Here is a 27,683-nt window from a genome sequence, read left to right on the forward strand (position 1 = left end):
ATTTTATTTTATTTTATTTTATTTTATTTTATTTTATTTTATTTTATATTTTATTTTTTAAAATATTTTTATTTATTTTTGAGACAGAGAGAACAGAGCATGAGCAGGGGAGGGGCAGAGAGAGAGGGAGACACGGAATCCGAAGCAGGCTCTAGGCTCTGAGCTGTCAGCATAGAGTCCAACGTGGGGCTCGAACTCACGGACTGTGAGATCATGGCCTGAGCTGAAGTCAGACGCTTAACCGACTGAGCTACCCAGGTGCCCCCAAAGTCAGACATTTAAATGATGAGCCACCCAGCCGCCCCTAAAGATTTTATTTTTAAGTAATCTTTACACTCAACGTGGGACTGGAACCCACAACCCTGAGATCAAGAGTCGTACGCTCCACTGACTGAGTCAGCCAGACACGTCTCATTACTGTTGTTCCAAATGATTTTTTTTTTTTTCAACGTTTTTATTTATTTTTGGGACAGAGAGAGACAGAGCAGGAACGGGGGAGGGGCAGAGAGAGAGGGAGACACAGAATCGGAAACAGGCTCCAGGCTCCGAGCCATCAGCCCAGAGCCCGACGCGGGGCTCGAACTCACGGACCGCGAGATCGTGACCTGGCTGAAGTCGGACGCTTAACCGACTGCGCCACCCAGGCGCCCCTAAATGATCTTTTTTGTTTTCTTTTCTCCTAGACAGAGCCAGCACTAAGTAGGCCTCAGTTGTTCTGGAAATGACTGGATTAGCTCTGTTCGATCCCTGCTTTGGAGATGGGGTACAGCTGCCTCTCTCCACCCCCTACTGCCCAGAGAGCCCCGGCCTTGGCCAGCCTCTTCCTTTCCCTGAGCCGAGGGTGGGGGTGAAGGTTGGGAGGTACTCCCCTACCCCTGCCTTGGGGTCTGATTCCTGAAAGGCCTCTGGAGCCAGCCCGTGTCTATTTTTGATCATTTGTGTATCCCATTCTTTCACCAGATAATTTATCGAGTATGTACTATGTGCCGTGTATAGTTTTAGATGCCAGGGAGTGCCATCCAGTCTGCTGGAGGAGGCAGAGAAGTAGCGTTTGTTGTACAAGTGCTTGGTGCCGCTGAGGAAGGGAACAGAGATCTGGCTGGACTTGGTGGGAGGGGAACTTGGGGAAGGCTCCCAAGGTGAGGCATTCAGGCCTTGACATGAAAACCCAAAGGAACGGGCCAGGCAGGGGTGCAGCATAGGTAAAGGTCCTGAGGTGGGATATGCCTCAGTGTGGTGATGCTTGAATACTTGCCACTGGAGCTGGGAGAGTGGGGTGGCGGGAGAGGAGGGTGGCAGGGCTGAGCTCTGGCAGGCAAGTCTGTGCTTCTCAGACTGGTGTCCAAAGACCTGGAGGGGGTGGGGGGTAGTGGTGGGTGTTAAGCATGTGTTTTTGGGGTAGTGTCTGCGACTTGTCTACTTTTTTTTAGCTGTTTTCAACAAGTTAATATGGGCATGTTGTGAATCATCTGGATGATTCCCTTAACCAACTAGTGACAGTATTAACATAGCTGCTCTTCCATAGCTCTGATGAACTAAGGCTCAGGCTAGCCCTTGACTTTGGAGTTGGCCTTTGTGTCATTACCACCTCTTTTCCAAAGTGCTGGCTCCGTCCCCAGCTGTGTTTGAAGCAGGTATCGTTGGGTCCCCATGATGACCCTGGCTTGCCCCCCCCCCCCCCCCGCCAAAAAAAAGGCATCTTTTGAGATAACATAAGCACATGCTCAGGTTCGTAGTAACGTCCTGTTTTAGAGATGAGGACCCTGAAGTTCAGAGAAGCGACCTGTGTGGCCTGGAGGTAGTAGTCAGGATTTGACTTGACCAGCCCTCTGGGGGTGGATTTGGGCCTCTGAGCCCTGTCTCAGCTCTCTGGGCTGAGTAGGTCCGGGCTGGCAGTGATGGAGCCACATGGGAGCTTCTCTTCGGCAGGCTGGGGTCATCCAGCCCCTTGGGCCCCTTCAGCCTCCCACTGCTTCATCAGAGAGGTCCCTGACAGCTATACCTCCAGGAGGCCAGCCACTAGCTGTGTGTGGCTGGTTACGTTTTAGTGAATTAAGTGTAAATACAAGTAAAAATTCAGTTTTTTAGTTGCACTAGCCGCTACAGCTACATTTCCATTATTACAGAAAGTTTTGTTGGCTAGATCAGCCATCTCCTGCACTCACCCACTGTGTGATCTTGGGCATGTGACGTATTCTCCCTGGGTCTCAGTTTCCTCTTCTGAAGAATGGGGATAGTAATAGCATCTGCCTCCCAGGGTTGCTAGGAGAATTGATAGGAATCCAGACCCGGCACGTTGTGAGCACTCAGTAAATGTTAGCCATGGGTCAGACTGCCTGTTTGCTCCTAGGTGCCCTAGGGATGAGGAGGGGACTCACGCCACCAGACCCTGCCTCAAAGCTGCTGGCCAGGGAAACAGGCAGATGATGATATGGAGCAAAGCCTATGAGTCCGGAACCCCTCAGCCAGACCGGAGGGGGGCCCCGGTGTACTTGTGCGCGCCTGTGTTTGTGTACAAGGTGGGGGGGGGGGGGGCCCCCGCGCGGGGGGGGGGGCGTGGGGGATGTGGGAGGGGATGTGGGAGGTGGGAGGAGACTCGGCCTCTTGAGTGTGGGCAGAGGGAGGTGGAAGAGGCACAGGGCTGGGATGGACGTGATCCAGTTTCCTCGCCTGCGTCCTGGCTGCCCAGCATTGGGTACTCAGTCCTTCTGTCCTCAGTTTCCTCTTTGGTAAAATGTGGGTCCTTGTGGTCCCCAAGTGAGCCAGAAGGTGAGGGTGTCGGGCCAGTGCATAGGGCTTCTTCCGGGGACAGCTGGAGAAGGCGGCTGTGATACAACCCCCGCCTCAGTGGGGCCAGGAGCTCCACATCCCGCCTCACCTCCAGCCAGACAGTTCCCCATCTGTCCCTAAGAAACAGCCACAGCCCTTACGGTGAACTCCCAGGCCCTGCCCAGCCAGGCACCCCGGCTTCCGCAGTCACACGTGCCCCGTTCCCCTCTACCCTCCTGACTGGCTCTCGTGCAGGCCACCCCTGGCCTTGGTGCCACCCTCCTTTGGCCTGGAGTGCTCTTCCCCTCTCCCCTGGCCCCATGGCTACCTCATCTCTCAGGTTTCTGCTCCCATTTCACCATCTCAGGGAGCCGTTTTCTGACCACCCTGGATAAAACTGGAAACCCTTACCCCTTCCCACAGACCTAGTCCTCGGTGTGCTGCTTTTATCTGTGACATTTGTCAACTTCTGTTACAGCATGTAATTTGCCTATTCATTTAGCTTCATTTTGAGGCCTGACCACCCTCCCCCCGCCCCCCCCAAACTCCCCCAGGGCAGGGAGTTCTGTTTTGGTCACTGCTGCCTCCTGGTGACTAGAGCACTGCTGACACGGCCTAAGTGCCAGGTTTGTGGAATGAATGAATTCAGGACTTTTTTTTTTTTTATTTATTTTTTATTTTTTTTTTCAACATTTATTTATTTTTGGGACAGAGAGAGACAGAGCATGAACGGGGGAGGGGCAGAGAGAGAGGGAGACACAGAATCCGAAACAGGCTCCAGGCTCTGAGCCATCAGCCCAGAGCCCAACGTGGGGCTCGAACTCACGGACTGCGAGATCATGACCTGGCTGAAGCCGGACGCTTAACCGACTGCGCCACCCAGGCGCCCCAGGACTTTTTTGTTTTACCTTTACTTGACACAGTTCTGGCCCCAAAAGCTGGGATTGTGTTTGCTACCGCTACCCTTAGTTTATGAAAGCTCTAGGCCCGGCCTGTGGTGGGGACACAGTGGGGACCAGGACACTCCCATCCCTGCTTTGTGGAGCTCCCAGTCCAATGAGGGAGGCACCATTACCCAGATAATTGTACAGGTGACTGAGCACATTAGATGTGAGGGGACAGGTAAGGCTAAGGTCTGAGGATCTGTGACTCATTGTGGGGCAAGGACAGACGGGGGAGGCTTCCCTGAGGAAATGAGGATTTAGCAGGTAAAGATGGGTGAGCAGTGCCAGGTAGGGGACTAGTATGTGCAAAGGCCTTGGGGTGAGAGAGAGAGCAAGCAAGGAGTGTTCAAGGGACCAGGAGAAGGGGAAAGTGTGTGTGGGGGGGGTGCTGCTGATCGATGAGGCAGGAGAATAGGCAGGGGCCACTTCAGGGGGGCCCTTGTCTCCATAAAAGCCTTGGGTGTGATCCCCAAGCAGGGGAGGGACAGGGTCAGAGCTCTGGTTGGAGGGTCTCTCACAGCTGCAGCCTGGTGCAGTCGGTGTGTTTGGAGCCCTTGACCAGGCTGACTTCGATATCTGCCATGATTTCTGTGGGTGCTGCAAGGCCCTAGGTGGCGGGGTGAGGGGGAAGGTGTGGGGCGGGGGTGGCGAGGAAGAGAAGGAAATCTGCTCTGTGCTTATTCTTGTCCCGGTATCTTTTGCAGCCCGCCTACTCTGCAGTCTGCTTCCAGTCCTACCTGCTCCAAGCAGACAGATGGGGCAGCTGGGGGGAGTGTGTGGTGTTTAAGAGAAAAAAAAAAAAAAAGTATCTTTAATGCTGCCTTTGTACCAAGGAGGTAGAGTAGGTAAAAATTCACGTAGTACAGAGATGTGCGACGTGGGAAGTGAGGGTCCCTGTGTCTCCAGCCACCAGAGGAAATAATAACACCTGATAGGTGTTGAGTGTTTGCCACATTGGCAAAGTTCAAAGGACTTTATGTGGATTAACTCATTTGTGCCTCACAGCAGCCTTGGAGTGTGTACTGTTCTTAGCTCTAATTTACAGATGGGGAAACTAAGGCAAGGAAAGGGGAAGTGATTTGCCCAAGGTCACACAGCAAGTGGCAGAGCTGAAGTTGAGGCGCATTTGGTCCCAGAGGCAACTTTGACTCCCGCCCCTATGCGTGCAATGTTTTGTTTAAACACGTACCTCCTCCTGGCCTCCAGCCTAAGGTACTCTTCCCTGGAACATCCACTGTCGATGATGGGGTGACGGCTTTTCTGAAGACGATGCTGTAGAAGACAGTTACACTTGGACGGTGACAAGGACGACTGGCTCAAGAATGTCAGTGTGTGAGAAAGAATCAGAATTAGGCCGTGTGCTGTGTACTTGTTGGTGTTGCAGAAAAGGGATGAGGGGGCAGGTCGCCTGGGTAGCTCGGTCAGTTAAGCATTCGACTTCGGGTCAGGTCATGATCTCACAGTTCGTGAGTTCGAGCCCCGCGTCGGGCTCTGTGCTGACAGCTCTGAACCTGGAGCCTGCTTCGGATTCGGTGTCTCCCTCTCTCTGTACCCCTACCTCACTTGTGCTCTGTCTCTCTCAAAAATAAACATTGGGGGGAAAAAAGATTATAAAAGTGCCTGGGAGGGTCGAATTCACAGGTACCGAGCGCTTAGGTCGCCTGGCGTGTGCTGTGTGCTGAGTGCGACACAGGCGCTCATTCACTCTTTGGTGTGGTCACATCAGCCGCTACTACAGAGCCAGACCCCTGTGCAGGCACTTAGGTTGCTTCCTGGCCCCCCCCTGTCCCCAGCCCCCCCCCCCCCCCGGGGGGGGGGGGGGGTGACTTTGCCCCCAGGGAACATTTGGTAGTGGGGGAGGACATTTTTGATAGTCACAACTCAGGGGAGGGTGTGCCGTGGGCTTTAGCAAGTAGAGACCAGGAATGCTGCTAAACCTCCCTTGTGCACAGCGGCCCCCGTGACAAGAATTCTCGGGCCCCAAATAACACTCCTGCTGAGATTGAGAAACCCCGCTTTAGGACGACCTCTGTACGTTTTCGGAACCTCCTAAGCATTTTTTGCAGGAGAATTTCCTACAGGGACATTTTCCACTTCGTTAGTTTTGTTGAAGTGCCCTCCCAAAACGCGGAACCGGTTCACAGAGCTGCGGATGGCACATGAGGGAGTTGTTTCCCTCCGCTCGCCCCGTGAGCCTTTCCTTCCAGATTCCCATAAGCAGGTGCTGCCTGTTGAAAGACAGGTTCCTGTTGTCTTTGGATTACAATTTTTTTTAATGTTTATTTATTCTTGAGAGGGAGAGTGCAAGTGGGGGAGGGGCAAAGAGAGAGGAAGACAGAATCCTAAGGCTCCGAGCTGTCAACACAGAGCCTGATGCGGGGCTCGAAGTCATGAGCCCAAGTTTGATGGTTAACCGACTGAGCCACCCCGGCGCCCCTGTTATCTTTGAATTTAATCTCCTGAGCAAGTCTTCCTCCAGGAGCTGTAGGGAAGGCAGACTAGAGGGCAGGTGACAGGCTCCTGGGGCTTGCAGCACAGGGAAGGAGCCCCACCTTGCTGTCTCCAGCGCCAGGAGATGCAGAGCCTCGGCTCCCCTCCTGCCTCCTTGTGCCATCTGTGCTGTCTGGCATAGAAACCAGGTCAGGGAGAGGGGGACAGAGAAAAAATAACTTGATAAATGGCAAGGAAAGGAATCTAACTTACTCTGAGCCTGTTCTGGGCACAGGGCTTCACTCTGCACATTCATTCCACAAATACTTACAAAGCACCCACTGTATACCCGGCACCCTGCAAGGCTCAGAGGATCCAGCAGGCCCAAGACAGGCAAGAGCCCCTGCCCTTACCATGCTGACATCATAGTGGGGGGAGGTCGACGGTAAGGTATAATAACTAAGTAAATACATATGGTCACACCAGCAATAAAGTGCTTATAAAGAAAAATAAAGGGTAAGGGGAGGTAGGGTGGGTGCTCCCTTTTGTCTAGGAGGCTTCTCAAAGAAAGTGACCTGAGCAGAAGCTGAAGAAAGTGGGGTGGGGCCCTGCAGATACCAGGGAGCAGAGCATCCCAACTGAGGGGCAACAGGTGCAAGGGCCCTGAGGTAAGGGTGTCCTGGTGTGCTGGGGGAGCCACAGGAGTAGGCATTGTCGAAATGGAGTGTGTTTAGAGAAGTAAAGGGAGGACCGTGCAGACCTCATAGGGTTCAGAGGCTCCTGTAAGGCCTCTGACTTTTGCTCTGTGTAAGATGGGGACACGGAGCGTTTGAGCACAGGAGGGATGGGCTCTGACTCAGGTGGTCACAGGATCCCAGACTATAGATGTGAGGACAGAAGCACGAGAGCTCAGCGAGGCTTTACAACAGCCCTACCCCCTCGCCAAGCAGCCCTACTCTTACAAATGAGGAGACAGGTTTGGAAGGACCCTTCCCGGGACCTGGTCCCTTCCCAAGGCTGCCACTAGGGCCTCTCCTCAATGGCCCTGCATCGTCTTGTAAGTTGCCTCTCATGGATCTGACTCCAGCACTGTGAGATGAAGCTTCTGAAGAAGCTACCACAGTTTGGAAACCACTGAGCAATAAATAACACCCGTGAATCAAATAGATGGGAATAAAAATGTCTTAAATAAGTTTTTTTAATGGTTTTGTTAAGTTTATTTATTTCGAGAGAGAGAGAGGGGGACACAGGGAGGGGCAGTGAGAGAGGGAGAGAGAGAGCCAAGCAGGCTCTGAACCGTCAGTGGAGAGCCAGATGCGGGGCTTGAACTCACGAACCGTGAGATCAGGACCTGAGCCAAAACCAGGAGTGGTCACCTAGCCAACTGAGCCACCCAGGTGCCTCTTTTTTTTTTTTTTTTTTTTAATGTTTATTTATTCTTGACAGAGAGAGATAGAGCACGGGCAGGGGAGGGGCAGAGAGAGAGGGAGACACAGAATCCGAAGCAGGCTCCAGGCTCTGAGCTGTCAGCACAGAGCCCGACGCGGGGCTCGAACTCACAGACCGTGAGGTCATGACCTGAGCCGAAGTTGGACGCTCAACCTACTGAGCCACCCAGGCACCCCAGGTGACTCTGTCTTAAAGAAGTTTCAAAATAAATTATCATAGAGCGTTTGAGACATAACGATAGAGTAAGTCAGTGACACTCCTGTAGTCAGCGGCTATTTAAACAAACAAAAGCTCGCCAGAGTGGTCCGAGCCTCCTTGGGGACCCCCGTTCAGTCGCCTTCCCCTGTCACTGTTCAGAACAGATCACTGCGAGCAGCGGTTTTCATTCCCATTCATCTTGCTTCTGTGCAGAGCTGAAGGTACCCTGCCCCCATGCCAGCCTGCTCCCCAGGCTGTGGGGCTGGGGGTGTGCTGTCTGCTCCCTCCTGGGGTGTATGTCCCATCTCCAGTGGGATCATTGTAGACATGGGAGCACTACAGTCACAGAGGGTGTCACTTGCCTGTGGCCACACAGCTGGGAAGCCAGCAGAGCCTGGGGTTGAAATTCCGATCCTCTGGACCCCTGATTGCTCCTTCTTATTCAACTGGTGACGTGGTGTTCTTGAGGGGGAAATCCAGGCAGAGCATCCTTGGGGTGGCGAGCCGTGGACGCCAGGAGCCCCGATGTCGGCTTCCTGCATTCTCTGGACTCTCTAACCCAGCTTCTTTTTTTAAGCGCTCTGTGTGTGTGTGTGTGTGTGTGTGTGTGTGTGTGTGTATTTTTGAGAGACAGAGAGAGCGCGCTCAAGCATGGGGTGGGGGGTGGGAAGAGGGAGGAGACAGGATCTGAAGCAGGACTGTTCTGACAGCAGAGAGCCTGATGCAGGGCTTGAACTCACTGTGAGATTATGACCCGAGCCAAAGTTGGATGCTTAAACAACCAGCTGAGCCACCCAGGCGCCCCCCCCCAGCTTCTTTTTTTTATAGTTTTTGTTGTTGTTGTTATAAAATACAGAAAAATACATTAAGCCCATTTTGTATGGTACAGTATAACAAATGGATGCAGAGCAGAGGCCTGCGTAACCACAAGAGAGTATGGTCAGCTCCCAGAAATCCCCCCTCCATTGCTCCCAAAGCTACCTGCTCTCCTGACTTTTGCAGATTTGTTTCCTTGACGTTCTGCACTTTTTTTTTTTTAATGCTTATTTATTGTGAGAAGGGGGGAGTGAGTGGGGAGGGGCAGAGAGAGGGAGAGAGAGAATCCCAAGCAGAGCCCAGTGCGGGGCCTGAACTCACACAAACAGTGAGATCATGGCCTGAGCCGAAGTCAAGAGTCAGGCACTCAACCGACTGAGGCACCCAAGTGCCCCATCTGCATAGTTTTATAAGTGAGAAGTGCACCCCTAAACAAGTGGTGTGACGTTGTCTGTTCTGAACTTGCTGTGAATGGACTCACACTTGATGTGTTGCTTTGTGTCCGGTTTCTTTTATTTCACTGTGACCTGCTTACACTTTGTCCCTGTTGTATGTGTCCGTACTAAGTGGAGGAACATTCTGCTGTATGAATTTACCACTGCTTGTCCATTCTCCTGTGGGTAGGCATCTGGTCTGTTTGCAGATGGGGGGGGGGGTACTGTGAGTGTTGCTGTTGTATGTGCCCTTTGATAAATACACACACTCCTTTCTGTTGAGGGTTTGTGGGTTAGGGATTGCTGGGTCATGGGGTAGGCATATACTGAGTTTTAATTTTTACTGCCAGTTTTCCATGGTGGTTGAACCATTTTATACTTACGCTGGGAGGTATTCCTTTGTATCCTTACCAACTCTTGGCATTGTCAGTCTTTAAAATTTCAGCCATCGTAGCAGGCGATTTTAATTCACATTTCCCCCTAACTAATGAGACGGTGTGCGTTCCTTGGTTGTGTGAGTGTCCTCTCTTGTGAAGTGCCCTTGCTCTTTTCGCCTTGCCTCCCAGGCAGCTCACCTTGAGCCTACAAGCTGCAGATCTGGTCCAGGCCTGCAGCGGACTCAGGCCTGGACACTCAAGGAAGCAGCTAGTGGAGATGGGGCCATACAGGCACTCCCTGCCGTGGGGTGTGTGGCCTGCGGGCTGGTGGCCAGGGCAGTCCCCTGCGTGCTGACACCTGGCTTCCAGAGGCTGTCCTCTGTCCTCCCGCCTGGGCGTCCTCCATCGGCAGCTCCCCAGGGAGCAGGCCATCCTCTTGGCTTCGGTGCCTGGTGTTTCATCACCTCTGGACTGCGTCACAGACACCTCAGCCGAGGCGCCACCCTCAGTGGGAGGACGGGGCAGGATCCAGGCAGGACGTAGGGGATCTTCCAGTTCCTCCCCCTGCCCTTGCTCAAGCTGCTGCGGGCTTCTTGGTTGCTGAAATGAGAATGTAAAACGTGGCCCCGGTGTGCCGAGCAGCGGCCAGGGCTTCCACCACTCCTCAGCTGGGAGACCCAAGGTAAACGGCTGACACTCTGAGCTTCTGCCCTCCCCCAGGCCCGGTCACGGCCCCCCTGCTGGGGTGGTTGGGAGCATTCAGGAGAGACTCCGTGAGGGCACCGGCACCATGCTTGTTCAAGGCCGCCCAGCTGGCAGTGGCTCTCGGACTCTGTAACCCTGACCACTCTTGGCCACACCTGGCTGCCTTTGCTTTTCTCTGATCACGGTGGCTACGTGTTGTCTGTTCACTGGGGGCCAGGCAGGAGGCTGAGCCTCTGCGCACAGCAGGTGCTTCAGTGTGGCGTGCAGAATCACGGAGGTAAAGTTGCGGGGCTGGGGGCAGGGGAGGGCGGAGATTGGACACTAGGCCCCCCATCCTGTCTTTCTGTGCCCTCCCTTCCTTTGGACTTGGGTTCTCCATCCCGGTTCTTTGGAACTTCCGAACTGAGCTGGTCCCAGGGAAAGCGCAGTGTCGGCCCCTGCATCAGGGAAGGAATTCTCTAACTTGCCACCACCACCTCACCCGGCCCCCAGCATTCTCCCCGCCCCCCTCTCCTGGCTCCTTACCCTGTAGCCACACCGGCCCCTTGGCAGTTCTTCACGCTCTACAAGTACTTCCTGCCTCCAGGGCTTTGCATTTGCTCTTCCCCTGCCTGAAATTCTTTTCCCTTCATGTCAGCATGGCTCACTCCCTCCTCATGAGGCCCCCACACCACACGGCTAACGTAGCACCCCGTATTCCCTGCCATCCTTTCCTCTGCTTTACTTTTCTCAGCGCCTCGCCACCGGCTGATAGTGTTCTGCGTGTGCCTGTGTGTTACCTGTCTGCCCCACCAGAACGTGAGCTCCGTGAAGTCGGGCTGTGTTTTACTGATGATTCATCTCTGGTACCCGGGGCAGTGTCTGGAGCTTAGGACATGCTCGGAGAAGATTGGTGGTGTGAATAGACTCTGGAGATGTTTCCGTGGCCGGGAAGCCTTTGGGGAGACTTTGGTTCATTTACTGTGTTCTCGGCAGATATCCAGATGCTGTGCTGGTCCGCAAAATTAGCACTTTATAGGTGTTGGGAGAATTGGCTGAGGAGGTGCACAGAGATCCCCAAGGCAGCCTCTTGAGGTCAGGAAGGCTTCCTGGAGGAGGGAAAACCCACAGAAGGTGCAGGGGATGGAGGCCAGAAGGAAGGGTCTGAGGGACAGAAGGCTGGTAGAGGGAGGTGGGGAGGAGGGGCTGGAGAGGTGGGTAGCGCTGGGTGTAAATAGTCATTGTTATGGTCGTTAGGTTTTATTGAGAGCTTTCTAGGTGACGTTAGACTCATGATGGGAAGAATTTTGTTCTCTGAGCACGCTGGGGAACCCTGGAAGGGTTTTTAACCTGGAGGGCTGGGGCTGCATTTAGATGGAGTATATGGGTTGAGAGCAGAGGCTCAGGGCCCAGGGAGAAGGCCAGGGCAGTTGGGAGGGGTGTGGTGGATGCGGGTGGATGGACAGTGGGGACGACTGGGCCGAGCGGGGGCGGGAGGCAGCTGGAGTGAAGGTCAGCAGAGGCCGGGTCCTGAAGGGCCTTGAATCCCAAGTGAGGGAGCTTGGCTCTTTCCCGAGGCCAGCGGGAAGCCACGGAGGGGTTTCAAGTGGGGGAAGGACAGGGTCAGGTTGGGGGGGTCTAGCTGCTGAATGGGGGGCAGATGAAAGGGAGCAGTAACGGAGCAGGGATCTAGGGAGGGGTTGGGGGGGGGACTTGAGGGAGAGGGCAGCACTGGATGTGAGCCAGTGAGCCAGGCCACCAGGAGGGCGGGAGGCGGGGCGGGGCAGATTCAGAGACCGGTCACCCTGGAGGTGGAAGCCCGGGCTGGTGGGATGTTCAGAGTGGAGGGTCTGCAATCCTGAGTGTTCCGTCCGTGGGGTGTGAGCCACTCGGTGCTGGTCATGCCTGCTGTGGGAGGGAGCCCCCGTTGCTTGCTCCTGGCCCTGCCTTTGCAGCTCGGAGTCCAGAACGTGATTTCTCACCCCGCTGTTTACTTCCCTGTCACTGTCCATCTTGTCTTTCCTTTCGCTTCCTCCCACTTACCTCCCTACCCGGCCCGGGCCCGGGCAGTCTGCCACTGTCACATGCCAGGCAGTAGTGTGTCCGGCCCACCAGCTCCCCTGGGGCATGAGAGAAAGCTGATGCCCATGGTGTCCCTAGAGCCAGCTGCCACTTCTCCGGGGGCCGCTGTGGCTCCTGACCTGCTGTCCGCAAATAACCCCAGGCCGGGAAAGGCGAAAGGCGCCTTGGGCTCCGTGGCCCCTGTCCAGGCCTGTGGCTCCAGGTAGAGGCCCAGCGGGCGGCTGCCTCCTGCCCTTCTCCCTTCCACCCTGGGAACCTGAGACGAAGCCGGAGGCCTCGGCGTCTATCAGTCTGTCGGCTGCTGGTCCCTGAGGACGGAAGTGCAGGTCTTGGGGAAGGGCCCACGGCCTCGGTTGAGCCCCCAGACTGACTCCTAAGCCCCAGACAAGTGCGTATGCATAGGTTGTCGTCTCCTTCAAGATCCTGAACGTTAGAGACTTGTCTTCCCTCGGTCATCTGGTTGGGGGCAAAGAGGGACCGAGGCTGAGAGAGTGACTTGGGGTGGCTTGGTGCAGGGGGTTTGGGGCACTCGGTTTGCCGAGGGTAGTAGGTTGGAAGGAGGGGAGGGGCAGAGGGAGAGAGAGCGTGCATGTGTGCGTGCGAGTGTATTGGGTGGGGGGGGCGGGCAGGCAGATGCTGGTGGCTTTGAGCAATCCCTCCGATGCCCAGGGCTCTCTGATTCATCCCAGGTTACCTCAGCGTGGGGGCCTGGGAGCGACATGGGGTGGAGCCGTGGTTCCCTTTCCTCCAGCCCAGTGTGGGGTGAAGGTGGCTGGAAGGGCTGCCTCTGCTCAGCAAGGCCTGCACGTGGGCCAAGGAGCCGCCCAGGAGCCGCCAGGCCCTCCGGAGTGAGGCCCCGAGGGCGGGGGCAGGCTCCCCCCAATCCCCAGTTGGAATCCCTGAGGACAAGGCCACATCTTCCCCCTCACACTGGGCTGTGTGACTCCACCCTGCAGAGCACCCCGAGCACGAGCACAGCCAGCTGGTGGGGTGGGGGCTGGGGGGCAGAGCCTGGCCGCCCTGAGGGTAGGGGCTGCGGCCCGGCCCTGCCCGGCCGAATCCCTCTCGCACTCTGATGGGCTCTTCTCTTGTCTTGCAGACTGTGCTCTGTCCACCGCACCTCCTGCATGTCCTGCTGCCCTGAGCTGTCCCAAGCTAGGTGACAGCGTGTTACGCTGCCACCATGAATGAGGTGTCTGTCATCAAAGAAGGCTGGCTCCACAAGCGTGGTAAGGGGCTGCTTTCGTCCACTGGATTGCGTGTCTCCCCTTCTATCTTGGCCTTCCTTCTGGCGGCTGGTGCCCGGGGAGGCAGAGGTACAGGGTCTTTACAGCCCGAGGAGCCTGCGTGCCGAGCCCCACCTGCCTGCCCCAGGCCAGGAGCTCCTTACAGGCCTGTTTCATGGAATCTCCTTCAGCAGCAGCCTGGGGCCCCCAGGCCAGATCTCGAGTCTGCCTCTATATTCGTGGTCTCATTCATAGCCCCATTTTATAAATGAAGAAACTGAGGCTCAGAGAGGGGAAGTCACTTCACTGAAGTCATACAGTGGGGTGATATCCCCCGTTCATTCTTTAAGCATATACTCACTGAGTGTGTGTGGTGCACCAGGCCGTCCCAGGGTCCCAGGCTCCTGGGACATGTGGTGTCCTCATGGAGTTTATATTCCAGTGGGGGCTGGGGACAGTGAACAGAGAAGCAGATCTGTGATGCCAGGAGGTGATAAGTGCTGTTGTGAGAAGTAGGAACTCTGAGGTGAAGCCGCTCTGAGGAGGGGACAGTGAACAGGCCCAGAGGAGGGGAGCAAGTGAGCCACACACAGAGCTGGGCATGGGGGTCCTAGGGAACGGGGCAGCAGGGATGAAGGTGGGAATGTGCTTGGTTGAGTTGGCCTGGGCGGCTGGAGCAGGGGGAGCGAGGGTGAGCTGAATGTGGCATCCAACCATGCTGGGCCTTGGAGGCCACGGGAGGGACCTTGGCCTTAACCCTGCAGGAGATCTGAGCCCAACGTATCAGGAGCCAGGGCATGGCCTCTTCTGCTTGTACTGGTGGGCAACTGAGGCCCAGGGAAATGAAGTCATTTACAGCGAGGAGACTAACATCCTACATTGTAAGACCCCCGGACCTCCTGTCCCCAGAAGCGTGGTGCTTACCGGCTTAGGGGGGCAGCTGTCCAGGCGCTGCGGAGTAAAGGAGGCCGACTGTCTTGGCTTCTGTGGACCTTCTAGGGAGGGAGAGGGCCAAGCTCGGTGGTAGCGGTTCTCTGTGCACATCCATTCAGTCAACAAACACTTACTGAGCAGAGCCACTGTGTTCCAGGTACTGGCAATTCAGCAATGAACCAGACAGGCACAGATCCCCCTCCTTGTGTTGGTCTCACATTTAGTGGGGAAAGGTGGGTGGCACTGATGGATGAGCATGGACAGTGGTGGTAAGGGCCGTGGAGAAAAATGGAGCAATGTGAGAAGGGGGTGTGGGAGGCAGTGGGGGGAGCTGTCGTAAACAAGGTGGGCAGGGAGGGCTTCACTGAGAAGGGACATTTGATAAAAATATGCAGGAGGCCAGAGAGCGAGCCCCACAGCTAACTGGGACAGGAGAGTGCAGGTGGAGGGGCCAACTGTGAGTCCAGAGAGGGAGTGGGCCGGGCGTGTTTGAAGAGGGCAAGGAGGCTGATGGGGCCAGCCCTGTGGGAACTGGGAGAAACACTCACCCGTCCTGCCTTGTCCCAGGCTGCAGACACAGCAGTGAGGAGGGATGGAGGTGGTCCTCAGAGCCAGGCCTCCACCATCAGACTGAGCAGGGGAGACCCGTTTCCCACTGCCGTTTCAAGGCAGGGGTGGTATTTGAGTCACCTTGGTCCACCTGCCCAGGGTGGGCCCTGAGTCTGGGGCTGTCAGTGGAACTTTCTGAACCTTGGCAGATGTCAAAGTTCTAACCCTGGTTCTGCCACTTCCTCTTGGTGACTGCAAGCAAGCTATGTCACCTCTGAGTCTTGGTTTCACATCTGTAAAATGGGTTAACAACCCAGACCTCTGACATACTTGGTTCCATGAGGGCAGGGATTTTATCTGGCTTGTTCCCTGTGGTATCCCCAGTGCCTAGAAAAGTTCTTGGCATGCAGTGGATGCTCAGTAACTGTTGAGTGAATGTGTTGAGATTGTGTGTAGGTGGTATATACGTTAGGGTGTGCCAGGGTCTCAGGCTCCTGAGTCTCTCCAGGCCAATGGCTCACGGGGCTGCACTGTGAGGGGCTTTGGAGGTGGTCAGAGAACTGTTCCCAGGGCGGGGCTTTGTCTCTGGTCTAGGGCTGCCCATGGCATTAAATGGGCTTCAGCCCCTCTTAGGCCTTCAGGGTCTCCATTCATGCTGCAGGGGGCCAGATGAGCTGTTGGAATGGCCCAGCTGGGACACAGCCATCTTGGGTTTGCACCAGGCGCACGTGGATGCATGTTGCTCCTGGGCCATTCTCCCCCCCCCCCCCCACCCCCACCCCCTAACGTCAGCTCTAGGCCCAACATGGGACTTGAACTCATGACCTCGTGGTTAAGAGTTGCATGTTCTACCAACTGGGCAAGGAAGGTGCCCCCATCGCCTACCATTCTGAGCAGAGGCAGGCAAGGAAAGGTGGCACCTGTGCCATCGCACCCTGCCTCTGGTGGTTAAAATAATTGAGCCCTAGTTTATCATGTGCCCATTCTGTCTGTGCCAGGCATGGGCTCTGCTCTAGGCAAGCCCAATTTTGATGCATTTCCAAGCTGCCCTGTGAGGTGGGCACCATCTTACAGGCGAGGAAGCTGAGGCTCAGCAGGAAGACTGATATGCTCCAGGTTTTGGCAGAGAGGTGGCTCTCTGATTGCAGAAACTGTGATCTCCAGGCCTGGCCCACAGGCTACCTCTTGCTGAGCAGGGTCTGTTCAAGGAACAGGCAAAGTGAGAGCACGACTCTTGGAGTCACTCATGCCACGTGTTGGTCCCCTTTCTGACACAGCCTCAGCACACCCTCTGCCAGTCCCCACCAGGCCAGCCCCTGTCTGCCAGTTTTGAGGCAGACAGTGTAGTCGTCAAGAGTGTAGACTCTGGATGGAGCAAACCTGGGTCCAACCCTAACTCTCCCAGTTGACAACTGTGAGCCTTAGGCAAGTAATAAAAACCTCTGGGCCTCAGTTTTCTCATCTGTAAAACGGGATTGTTGTGAGGATATTTTTCCTGTCCTTCTAGGTTTCTTTTCTTTTCCTCCCTCCTTGCCTCCTTTCCTCCCTTCCTCGTTTCCTCAGCTTATTATCAATATGTAAAACACCACAGGTAAGTGCCTGGATCATAAACTCACTCCAAAACTAATGCGCAGAAGTCCTTTGTCCTTCCTAAGCAGTACCATTTTTTCCTAACTTCCAGTAGCCTTAGGTGAGTTTTTCTGGGTTTTTTGTTTTGCTCTTTAAAATAGAGGTGAGGGGGTGCCTGGGTGGCATAGTCAGTTAAGCATCCGACTTTGGCTCAGGTCATATCTCACAGTTGGTGAGTTCAAGCCCCGCATTGGGCTCTGCACTGACAGTGTGGAGCCTGCTTGGGATTCTCCCTCTCCCCCTCTCCCTCCCTCCGTCTCCCCCCCCCCCCCCCCCGTTTCCCCCCACTTGCATTCTCTCTCAAAATAAATAAACTTAAAAAATAAAGTTGAGGTGAAATTTACATAACACAAAATTAACTCTTTTAAAGTGTACAATTCAGTAGCCTTTTAGTACATTCACAATGTTGTGTAACCACTACCTCTGTCTAGTTCCAAAACATTTTCATCACCCTAAAAGAAAACCCTGTACTTACTAAGCAGTCACTCCCCATTCCCCCACCCCCACCCCCAGCCCCTGGCAGCCACCAATTTGTTTTCTGTCTTTAAGGATTTACTTATTACGGCCATTTCGTATAAGTGAATCATACAGTAGGTGGCCTTTTGTGCCCAGCTTCTTTCGCTTAACATTACACCTTTGAGGTTCATCCGTGTTGTAGCACAGATCAGTATTTCTTTGCCGCTTCTGGCCAAACAATATTCCGTTGTATGAAAATACCACATTTTGTTTATCCATACATCAGTTGACGAACATCTGGGTCATTTCTACCTTTTGGCTATTGTGAACAGTGCTGCTACGAACACTTGTTTGCAAGTATTTGGGTACTTGTTTTTAGTTCTTTTGGGTACAGACCTAGGAGTGGAATTGCTGGAGCATATGTTCTCTGTAACCTGTATTTATACAGGTGATATAAACTGGGTCATACGTTCTATAATCATAACTTAATGTATTCTGTGTGATTAGATCATACGTATTTGTGTTTGTGTATCAGGGTTGTGTATTCCATACTTATAACCTATAATATATTCTATTTTTTATTTTCTTTATTTTTGAGAGGCAGAGAGAGACAGAGCGTGAGCGGGGGGAGGGGCAGAGAGGGAGACACAGAATCGGAAGCAGGCTCCAGGCTCCGAGCTGTCAGCACAGAGCCTGATGCAGGGCCCAAACTCACGAACCGTGAGATCGTGACCCGAGCTGAAGTTGGACACTCAACCGACTGAGCCACCCAGGCGCCCCTCTGTTTTTAAATTTTTGAGGAAAACACCAAACTTTCCCACAGGGCTACCTCATTTTACATTCCCACCAGCAGTGCACAAGGATTTCTTTTGTTCCACATCCTCACCAGCACTTGTTCTTGTTCTTTTCTTTTCTCTCCGTTTTAAATTACAGTTCTCCCTCATAGGTGTGAAGTGGTACCTCATCATGGTTTTGATTTGCATTTTTCTAATGACTAATGATCTTAAGCATCTTTTCATGTGCTTGATGGCCGTTTTTATATCTTTAGAGAAATGGCTATTCAAGTCTTTTGCCCATTATTTAATTGGGCTAATTGTCTTTTTGTTGTTGAGTTGTAAGAACTCTTTATATATTCTGGATACTAGACCCTTAATCAGATCTATGAGTTGCAGATATTTTTGCCCAGTCTGTTGGTTGTCTTTTATTTTCTTGATAACATCTTTTGCACAGAAGTTTTATTTTATTAAAAAAAATTTTTTTTTGGTATTTATTTGTTTTTGAGAGAGAGAGAGACAGAGCATGAGTAGGGAGGGGCAGAGAGAGAGGGAGACACAGAATCTGAAACAGGCTCCAGCCTCTGAGCTATTGGTACAGAGCTGTTGGTACTGAGCTATTGGTACAGACGTGGGGCTCAAACTCAACGGACTGCAAGATCATGACCTGAGCCAAAGTCAGACATCCAACTGACTGAGCCACCCAGGCTCCCCAGAACTTTTATTTTTAATGATCCACTTAATTTTTTTTTTAAGTTTATTTCTTTGGAGAGAGAGAGCGCGCGCGCACACACACATGCACACACACACAAGCAGTTGAGGGGCAGAGAAAAGGAGAGACAGAATCCTAAGTAGGCTCCACGCCATCAATGCAGAGCCCGATGAGGGGCACACACTCACAAACTGTGAGATCATTATCTGAGTCGAGATCAAGAATCAGCTGCTTAACCGACTGTGCCACCCAGGCACCCCTTAATTTTTTTCTTTTATTTCTAGTTCTTCTGGTGTCATATCTAAGAATTCATTGCCAAATCCAGGGTCATGAAGGCTTGTTTCATGTATTCTTCTGAGAGTTTACCATTTTAGCTCTTATCTTTAAGTAGATCCACGTTAAATTTTTTTTTTTCAACGTTTATTTATTTTTGGGACAGAGAGACAGAGCATGAACGGGGGAGGGGCAGAGAGAGAGAGGGAGACCCAGAATCGGAAACAGGCTCCAGGCTGTGAGCCATCAGCCCAGACCCCGACGCGGGGCTCGAACTCACGGACCGTGAGATCGTGACCTGGCTGAAGTCGGACGCTTAACCGACTGCGCCACCCAGGCGCCCCAGAGTTAATTTTTGTATATAGTATAATGTGTGAGGCTGGGGTCCAGTTCTGTTCTTTTGCATGTGAGTCTCCAGTTGTCCCACGCCATTTGTTGAAGAGACTGTTTTTTTCCCCATGGACTAGTCTTAGCACTCTGGCTGAAAATCGATTGGCCATAGATATGTGGGTTTATTTTTTGACTTTCAGTTCTATTCCATTGGTCTATATGTTTATCCTTAGGCCATACTGACTGATGACTGTAGCTTTGTAGTAAGTTTTGAAATTGGGAAGAGTGAGTTCTTTTACTTTGTTCTTCCCCCCATCTCCCAATATTGTTTTTGGCTCTTTTAGACCGTTTGCCCTATGAATTTGAATTCTGTGTAAATGTAAAGATTGGCTTTTCTGTTTCTACAGACTAGGTTGTTGGAATTTTGATAGGTGCCGTGTTGACTCTAGATTGCTTTGGGGAGCATTGCCATCTCAACATAGGAAGCCTTCCAATCCATGAACACAGGATGTCTTTGTATTTGTTTAGGGCTTTAATTTCTTTCAGCAGTGTTTTGTGGGTTTTAGTATGTACATCTCTTGCCTCCTTGTGCTGTTATAAATGGAATTTTTAAAAAATTTCCTCTTTGGATTGTTCATTGGTGATGTGTAGAAACAACAGCTGGTGTTTTTGTGTTGATCTTGCTGAGGTTATCAGCTCTAATCATTACTTTGTGGCTTCCTTGTGATTTCTTATACATAGACTCATGTTATGTGCACATAAAGATCGTTTCACTTATTCCTTTTCAAGTCTGATACCTTTTATCTTCTTTTCTTCTTTTTCTCCGGCTAGAACTTCCAGTGCAGTGTTTAACAGCAGTGGTGGAAGCAGTAGACCACTTCGTTTTTTCCTGATGTTTAAGGAGAAAGTTTTTGGTCTTTCATCATTGAATGGTGTTAGATGTGAGTTTTTTATAGATGCCCTTTATCCTGTGGAGGAAATTCTCTTCTGTTCCTAGCTTGCTGAGTATTTTTATCATGAAAGGGTATTGGGTTTTGTCAAATACTTTTATACAGCAGTCAAAATGGTCATGTGGTTCCCCCCCTCATTTGATTAATGTAGATTACGTTGATTGATTTTCATATGTTGAACCACTTTTGCATTCCTGGGATAAAACCCACTTGGTCATCTCCTTCCTTTGTGCTGTTGAATTTGGGATTTTTGCTAGGGTTTTTTTTTTTTTTTTTAAACTTTATATACATTGAGTCATTTAGTATCCACACTGGAAGGAATTTAGTAAGTTAAAACCCATAATATACTTAGGACAGTGCCTGGCATAGAATGTTACCTTATCATTGTCACCGATTAACAAATATCCCCGTGAGAGGTGAGAAAGACTCAGAGAAGTGAAGTGACTTATTGGAGGCCACACAGCACACATGGCTTGGAGCCCATCCTGTGATCACGCCGTGTGAGTTGAGGGCCTGGTGCAGTCTTTGCTTGCTTGCACAGTGGACTGATGCTAACAGAGCATCTGCTGAGTCCCTGTGGTGTGTTGGGCCCTAAGCTGGATGCTTTATGGTTGCCGTCTCTTTTAACAGCTTGGGCTGTAATTCGCATACCATACAATTCAGCCATTTATACGGTTCAGTGGCTTTTAGTGTATTCAGAGTCATGTGTCCATCATTGCAATCCATTTTAGAGCATTTTCACTACCCTGAAAAGGAACCTGCCCTTCCCCTTGGCCATTCCCCTCCAGTCTCCCTCCAGACTACCTCCTCCCCTGCTCCCAAGTCCTAGGCAGCCACTAATTTGCTTTTCACCTATAGATTTGTCTACTCTGGACATTTTATATAAATGGAATTCTATAATTTGTGGTCCTTTGTGATAAGCCCTTTTCACTTAGCTTAAGTTACGGTTCATTCATGTATTAGTAATTTTTATGACTAATACCCTGTTGTATGTATATGCCACGTTTTGTCTATCCGTTAGGTGATGGACTTATGGGTTTCTACTTTCTTTAAAAATTTTAAAATATTTATTATTTTTGAGAGAGAGACCAAGAGCAGGGGAGGGGCAGAGAGAGGGAGATACAGAATCCGAAGCAGGCTCCAGGCTCCGAACTGTCAGCACAAGGCCCGACCCAGGGCTTGAACTCATCAACCACGGGATCACGACCTGAGCTGAAGTTAGACACCCAGCCGACTGAGCCACCCAGGCGCCCCTCACCATCTTACTTTAATCCTTAGCGGCCCTCTGAGGAGTGGGTCCTTGCAGTGTGGATGTGTGTACGCGGGGTGCTTGGATATTCGTGGTTAGAACAAATGGAGGCAATCAAGGGGCACTCAGAGGGCACAGCAACAGTTATACCCTGCCTGGCACAGTGTTGTGACATTTGATCCACCTGCACGGCTGTCCTGGTGAATACCAGCCCATGGGATTTGGCCTTACAGGGCCACAGGGCATGTGTGTTTAGAAGCCTGGGCCTCCCCTGGGACTGTGCCACGCGCTGGCAAGGATGGCTGGGATGGCTTGCTGCTGGCCACACGCTGAGGCAGCTGGTGCCCTGGGGCACTGCAGCAGGCGCCTTCCTGCCAGGCATGACCTCTGGATCACTGGGGCCCAGCCCAGCGCCCAGTCTGCGTCAGCAGGGGCTGCCCGGAGGTTTTCTCCTCCCTGCCCTCTCATCAACCCTCCTCCCACCCAGGTGCCCTTTGTGAGGTGCTGTCAGCCTGCCCTGACCTCTCTCCCTTCCCCCTGCCTCTGATCAGGTGAATACATCAAGACCTGGAGGCCCCGGTACTTCCTGCTGAAGAGTGACGGCTCCTTCATTGGATACAAGGAGCGGCCTGATGCCCCAGACCAGACCCTGCCCCCGCTAAACAACTTCTCTGTCGCAGGTGCGTCTCAGGGCACGCCATGCCAGAGTTCAGGTGCTCAGAGAACCACTGGCAGGTCCTGGGGGCACGTGGGGGTTGGCCTCTCTTGGGTGCAGGCCTGTGTAGGGCCTGCGTGCCCTCGGGGTCCCTTCCCCACCCTTCCCCACCCTTCCCCTCTGCCTCACCTTTGTGTCAGCTGGGCCTCAGAAGGGAGGGCTGAACGGGTAGCCAGTGGGGAGGAGGAAGAAGGGAGAAGCCAGGCACTTCCCCAGCCCCTCGCCCCAGGCAGCACGCCTTTGCGCTTCTAAGTCTGCTGGCCAGGCCCCATGGTTCTGGCTGGTGTCAGGTGCCTGCGTCCTGCGCTCTGGTAACAGCACACTTCTCTGTCCCTCTAACCTAAGACAGCGTGGCTTCCCACTCAGCTGATCACAGGGCCGACTTGATGTCCTCCGTCCCTCCTGTGGTACCCCAAGTGATGCCTTTCAGTGGACCCTGGCCAGGGAAAGCTTGACCGGCCCAAATCCCTTGCCTGGCCTTGCAGAACCACAGTCTTGCCCCTGACCCTCTGCTTCCTTCCTTCCCTGGTGACCTAATTGGTCACCGTGTCCTCATCGTCCCACCTCCTAAGAACATTTCAAAGAAAGCCCCATCTCTTCTGCAGCTCCTCAGCCCCAACCACCGTCCTCTCCCACCGGCTCCCTGCGCCAGCTTCTTGCCCGGCGTCACCCCTCGAGTCTGCTCCTACCTATGCTCTCTGAAGCCAATTCTAGTTCCCTCTCTGTCCTGCTAAGAGCCTGTCTCGGTCACTTTCCCTGCAGTTTGGTGACTCTGATGTGGCTATGCCCTGCACCAGTTTTTCACCTGAACTGCCAGCCTATCCTGAGAAGCTTCCTGTGCGTTTCTCCCTGGATGTTCTCTAGGTCCGTCTCACCCACCGTGTCCCAAACTGGCCTTCGAGTCTCCCCTTCCCCAACTCCATCTACCCTGTCTCTATCTCAGGGAGGGCCCTGTTGCCTCCTAGTGTGCAGGCCAGAGATCTGGGCCTCATCCTAGTGGCCCCACTCTGGCATAGTCCCGGCCTCTTCCCCAGGCTCCCAGTCTCCCTTCTGTCACTGTCTGCAAGGCAGCTAGCGGGATCTGTCTAAATCTCTTCATGTCCCTTCCGTATTGAAAGCCTTTCATGGCTCCCTTTTGCCCTCAAGCCAAAGTCGAGGTTCGTCACCACACCCCCCAAGCTCTGCAGTCTGGCCCTCTCTTCTCCCCTCCTCACATCTAGAGCAGAATTTACCATTCCCTCACTGTGCTGGACTCTTTACCTCTGGGCTTCTGTATACAACGCGCCCTTCTGCACGACTGACTACATTCCTTTCTCCTTGAGGGCTCGGTGCAGAGATGCCCCTTCCTCTGGGATATGCCTGAGTTCTCTGCTAGGTCGGCTGCCTCCTGGGCTTCCCCCATGACCACTGAGCTGTCTTCCCTGACACACACTGGACCTGGAGCCCCGTAGGGACAAGGCCAGGGCTGACTCAGTCACTAACGTATCTCCACACCATCTGGCATACAGGAAGGTGGCTCGGGGATTGTGGGCTGCAGGCCGGCGGGGCTGTTCCCTCACCTTCCTGCCTCTGTCCTCTCTCTGCCTGCAGAGTGCCAGCTGATGAAGACTGAGAGACCACGGCCCAACACCTTCGTCATACGCTGCCTACAGTGGACCACTGTCATCGAGAGGACCTTCCATGTAGACTCTCCAGATGAGAGGCGAGTGTGGGCCTTTGTGTAGCCACCCTTCGAGAGTGGCCAGGCCTAGTGTGAGGAGGAGGGCCCCTGGGCCCCCTGCCTAGGAGTTTCCGGTCTCAGCCCTTCTGAGAGCTAGAAAGAGCAGGGGTTCTTAATCTGCAGACCTCATTCTGTATTCTTAGACTGGAGCGTGCATTGGGATCATGGGCAGAGCTTAACAGTATGGAGCTTTGGGCCTACTTCAGGGTCTCTCGTTGGCTACAGATCCCTGGAGGGTTGGGGAGCTGCATTTTTAATTTTTTTTTTTTTTTAATGTCTTATTTATTTTTGACAGAGAGACAGAACATGAGCGGGGGAGGGTCAGAGAGAGAGGGAGACACAGAATCCGAAGCAGGCACCAGGCTCTGAGCTGTCAGCACAGAGCCCGACACGGGGCTCAAACCCACAAACTGTGAGATCATGACCTGAGCCGAAGTCGGACGCTCAACCGACTGAGCCACCCAGGCGCCCCAAGGGAGCTGCATTTTTAATGAGCATCACCATTGATTTTGAAGCAGCTGGTCCAGAGAGCCAGTGTTAAAAAGATCAATTTAATCATCAGAAGAGACGATACAGATTTACCTAGTTCCAAAATCAAACAGTGTAAGGAGGTTTCTCTCACTTCTGCCCTGTCCACCCCCCCACCCCTGACCTCGGGTTAACTGCTCTTGTCCTGTGTCCTCGGAGAGCTTCACGGGTGGACGAGCTCATTCAGGGAGACTTTTGCACCCTGCTCTGGTCTGGCTTCCCTGCTTGGTTCTTTTTACACAAAAGGTAACATTATACTCAGAACTTGCTTTTTTACTTAACATATATTAGGGAATCTTTCTGCTCCGAGATATAGAGAGCCACCGCAGCTGCTGTATTGGGTTTGGTTTTCGTTTGAGAGAGAGAGAGCACGCAGGGTCGGGGAGAGGGGCAGAGAGAGAGAAACTTAAGCAGTCTCCACGCTCAGTGCAAGCCCATTGCAGGGCTCCATCCCATGACCCAGCGATCACGACCTGAGCTGAAATCAAGAGTCGGACGCTTAACAACTGAGCCCAGCTTAGTTTCTCTTTTAAACAGCTGCACACGTATGTCCCCAAGGTCACCTAGCAGTTTTTTATGAGTGGTTATCGGTGAATATTTCCGGGCTTCGGCTCATTATAGGCGGTGCTGCGGCGAAGTACCTTGTGCTTATCTCGCATGATACATGTGCGGGTGAATCTGTAAAAGGAATTCTTAGATTTGGGATTCCTGGGTCACCGGGAATATGCACTTGTGATTTTGAGAAGTGATTCTCTTATGTGATCTCTCAGAGTGTCCCCACAGCCTTTTGTTTTCAAACGTTTAGATTTTTACCAGTCCGATCAGTGGGAAATGGCACCATAAGGTGGTTTTCACTGGCCTTTTTCTCTCTGTGGGTGAGCTTGAGCATTCTCTTCCCGTGTTCAGGAGCCACATGAGTTTCCCTTTCTGAACTGTCTGTTCATATCCTTTGCTTATGTTTCTGTTGCATAGTTGGTCTTTTTCTTGTTTCTGGAAGCTCTTCATGTATGAGGGAGCTTGGGCCTTTGTAATGCATGGCAAATCTCTTTCTCCCCACTTTGTCCCTTTGGGACTCACTTTGAGAAACACTCCTTTGGCTTGTCTGGAGGGTGTGGCTTCAGCTAACCCTCCAGTGAACCCATTAAAACAGTGCCGTCCACGAGAAGTTTCTGCCATGATAGAAGATTTCAGTACCTGTGGTGTCTAAGAGGGTGGCCAGTAGTCACAGGTCCTGTTGAGGTTTTAAAACATGGAATGTGTCTAGTGCAGCTGAGAAATGGAACATTTATTTAAATATTTATTTATTTATTTATTTATTTATTTATTTATTTACTGAGAGTGTGCACGAGTGGGGGAGGGGGAGAGAGAGAAAATCCCAAGCAGTCTCTACACTCAGCCCAGAGCCTGACGCAGGGCTCGAACCCACAAACCTTGAGATCATGACCTGAGCTGAAGTCGGACGCTTAACCAACTGAGCCACCCAGGCGCCCTGGTCACCCCCCTCTTGGACAGTGCGTATCTAGAGCACACACAAAACAATATCATAAGACGTGTTTCCACAATATGTATTATAATTAATTGTCAGTGCGTAGCTTCCCAAAGTTAAAAATACACCTGCTCTGCTGAAGGCAACAGAACTACCTCCCATCTTGGGCCATGAGGTATTACTCCCTTGAAAGTTGGGGACAAAAACTGTGGACTGCCACTAAAAGCAGACAGAGACCATTAGGTATATAGGGCCTGGGTGTCGGAAGGGGTCGGGTAAGAAGGGGAAGGTGACTCAAGGAAAAGGGACCAGTATATGCAAAGGCCGGGAAGTGAGACAGCTTGTCATCACAGGGACCACAGTGGGTTCTGTGTCACTAAAGAATCCAGGGTCAGGGGTCTTGGAAGAGGGGAAGTGGAGCTCAGCCAGGTCCTGGACTCCAGTTGGAGATCCTCCCCAGGGCTTGGCAGGCCGTGAATTAATTGGGGTTTGTCACAAGGTTGCTAAAAGATTCAGGGGGATGATAAACAGGAAACCCTTGGTTCAGCAGTACCTGGCACACAGTTTGCAAGCCTGGAAAAGGAGCAGTGGGGAGCCGGCAAAGCATTTTGGTGGCTCCACTCTCCATTTCAGTGGGATTCTGTGCTGTTGAGCGTCGGGAAGAATCCCTTTACCAGGACTGGGAAGGGGTGGGTGGACAGCCCTCACCTTGCTCCTTTTCTTAGCACCTGCCACTGTTGCTGCTGGAGAGAAATCTGGGGCTGCTCTGAGACCAGACTCCAGGTGCCTGACCTTAACCCTGCGGGACGTGTGAGCTAGCAAGAGGAGGGCGCTCATTTGTGGCTGTCCTCACTGGCCTGCCCCACATAGGCCTGAGCCTGGGGAGAGGTGGCAGGGGAGGGCCAGCGACGGCCATACTGGCCACTGATGTTGTCTAGATGTTGAAACAGCCTGCTCTCTGGTAGCCTCTCCTGCCTTCCCCAAGATTCCCCTGCATCCCCGCCATCTTGTGTCAGATGTACAGGAAAGTGGAAAGACTAGTGCAAGAAATGAACATCCAGATACCTTACAATTCCTAGACTCAGCAATCCGGCCATTTGCCAGGTTTGCCTCATGTGGCTTTGTTTTATGCTAAACTGTGAACTTCCATGCATATCTCATGACGCTTTGCTCCTTAATACGTCAGCAGACCTCTGACTTTCTCCTACAGAATCATGATGCCATTACCACACCCAGGTGACCGTTCATAGTATAGTATTTACCAATCTGTCCGTATCCATGTCTACTGGAATTTCCCCAGTTGTCCGCAAAATGTTTTTCAAACCAGGATTCGCTCAAGGTACATGTTGTCTCTTTGGCCTGTTTTAACCTCATTCAGCCCTGTCTTCCATCTTTGCTCTCCCTCACCCCCACCCCTTTTTTTTTTTTTTAAACAAGCTGGGGAAACTGTCTTGTAGAATGTCTTGCACTCTGGATGTGTTATCTTACTGCTTTTTGGCATTGTTTACTTTGTTCCTCTCTGCTTATATTTTCTGTATACTGGAAATCAGGGCTGGCAAACCATGGCCCAGCCTCCTGTTTTTACAAAGAAAGTTTTATCGGAACATGCCACATCCATTCATTTGCAAACTGTCTATGGCTGCTTTTGCCCTACTATTGCAGAGTTGAATAGTTGTACCAGGGACCAGGTGGCCTATGAAGCCTAAAATATTTACTGTTTGGCCCTTTACAGGAGAAGTTGGCAGATCTTTGGTCTTAGCAGGTATACATAATAATGCATCATGTTATTATGATCTTCTTAATGTAAATCACTAAGATAAATGTAACTTTTCTGCTTAGAACTCTGAGTGGCTTTTAATCACACTGGGAGTGAACTCCAGAGTCTATGCCATATTCTGCGAAGTGCTACATGATCTGGTCTCCTCTCCAGAATCATTTCCTACTGCTAGTTCCCCCTCACTTCAGCCACAG

General features: G+C 52.3%; 1 protein-coding gene across 5 annotated transcripts in view; it reads left to right on the plus strand.

The window, feature by feature from the left end:
* Positions 1 to 27,683, plus strand: part of AKT2 (AKT serine/threonine kinase 2) — a 52,411-nt gene that overhangs the window by 7,520 nt on the left and 17,208 nt on the right. Inside the window, exons 1-4 of one of the 5 annotated variants that reach the window (XM_040445850.1) lie at positions 9,967 to 10,099; positions 13,283 to 13,412; positions 21,815 to 21,943; positions 23,569 to 23,680. In XM_040445850.1, the coding sequence (XP_040301784.1) occupies positions 13,367 to 13,412; positions 21,815 to 21,943; positions 23,569 to 23,680 (287 nt within the window). In that variant the 5' untranslated portion in view covers positions 9,967 to 10,099; positions 13,283 to 13,366. Of the gene's footprint in view, positions 1 to 9,966; positions 10,100 to 10,133; positions 10,400 to 12,436; positions 12,572 to 13,282; positions 13,413 to 21,814; positions 21,944 to 23,568; positions 23,681 to 27,683 lie in introns of those variants that run through there. The other 4 variants (XM_040445851.1, XM_040445852.1, XM_040445849.1 and 1 more) reach the window with 4 other exon arrangements.

Source organism: Herpailurus yagouaroundi, unplaced genomic scaffold (genome assembly GCF_014898765.1).
Source record: "Herpailurus yagouaroundi ecotype Mexico unplaced genomic scaffold, PumYag 194, whole genome shotgun sequence".
Lineage (NCBI taxonomy): Eukaryota > Metazoa > Chordata > Mammalia > Carnivora > Felidae > Herpailurus > Herpailurus yagouaroundi.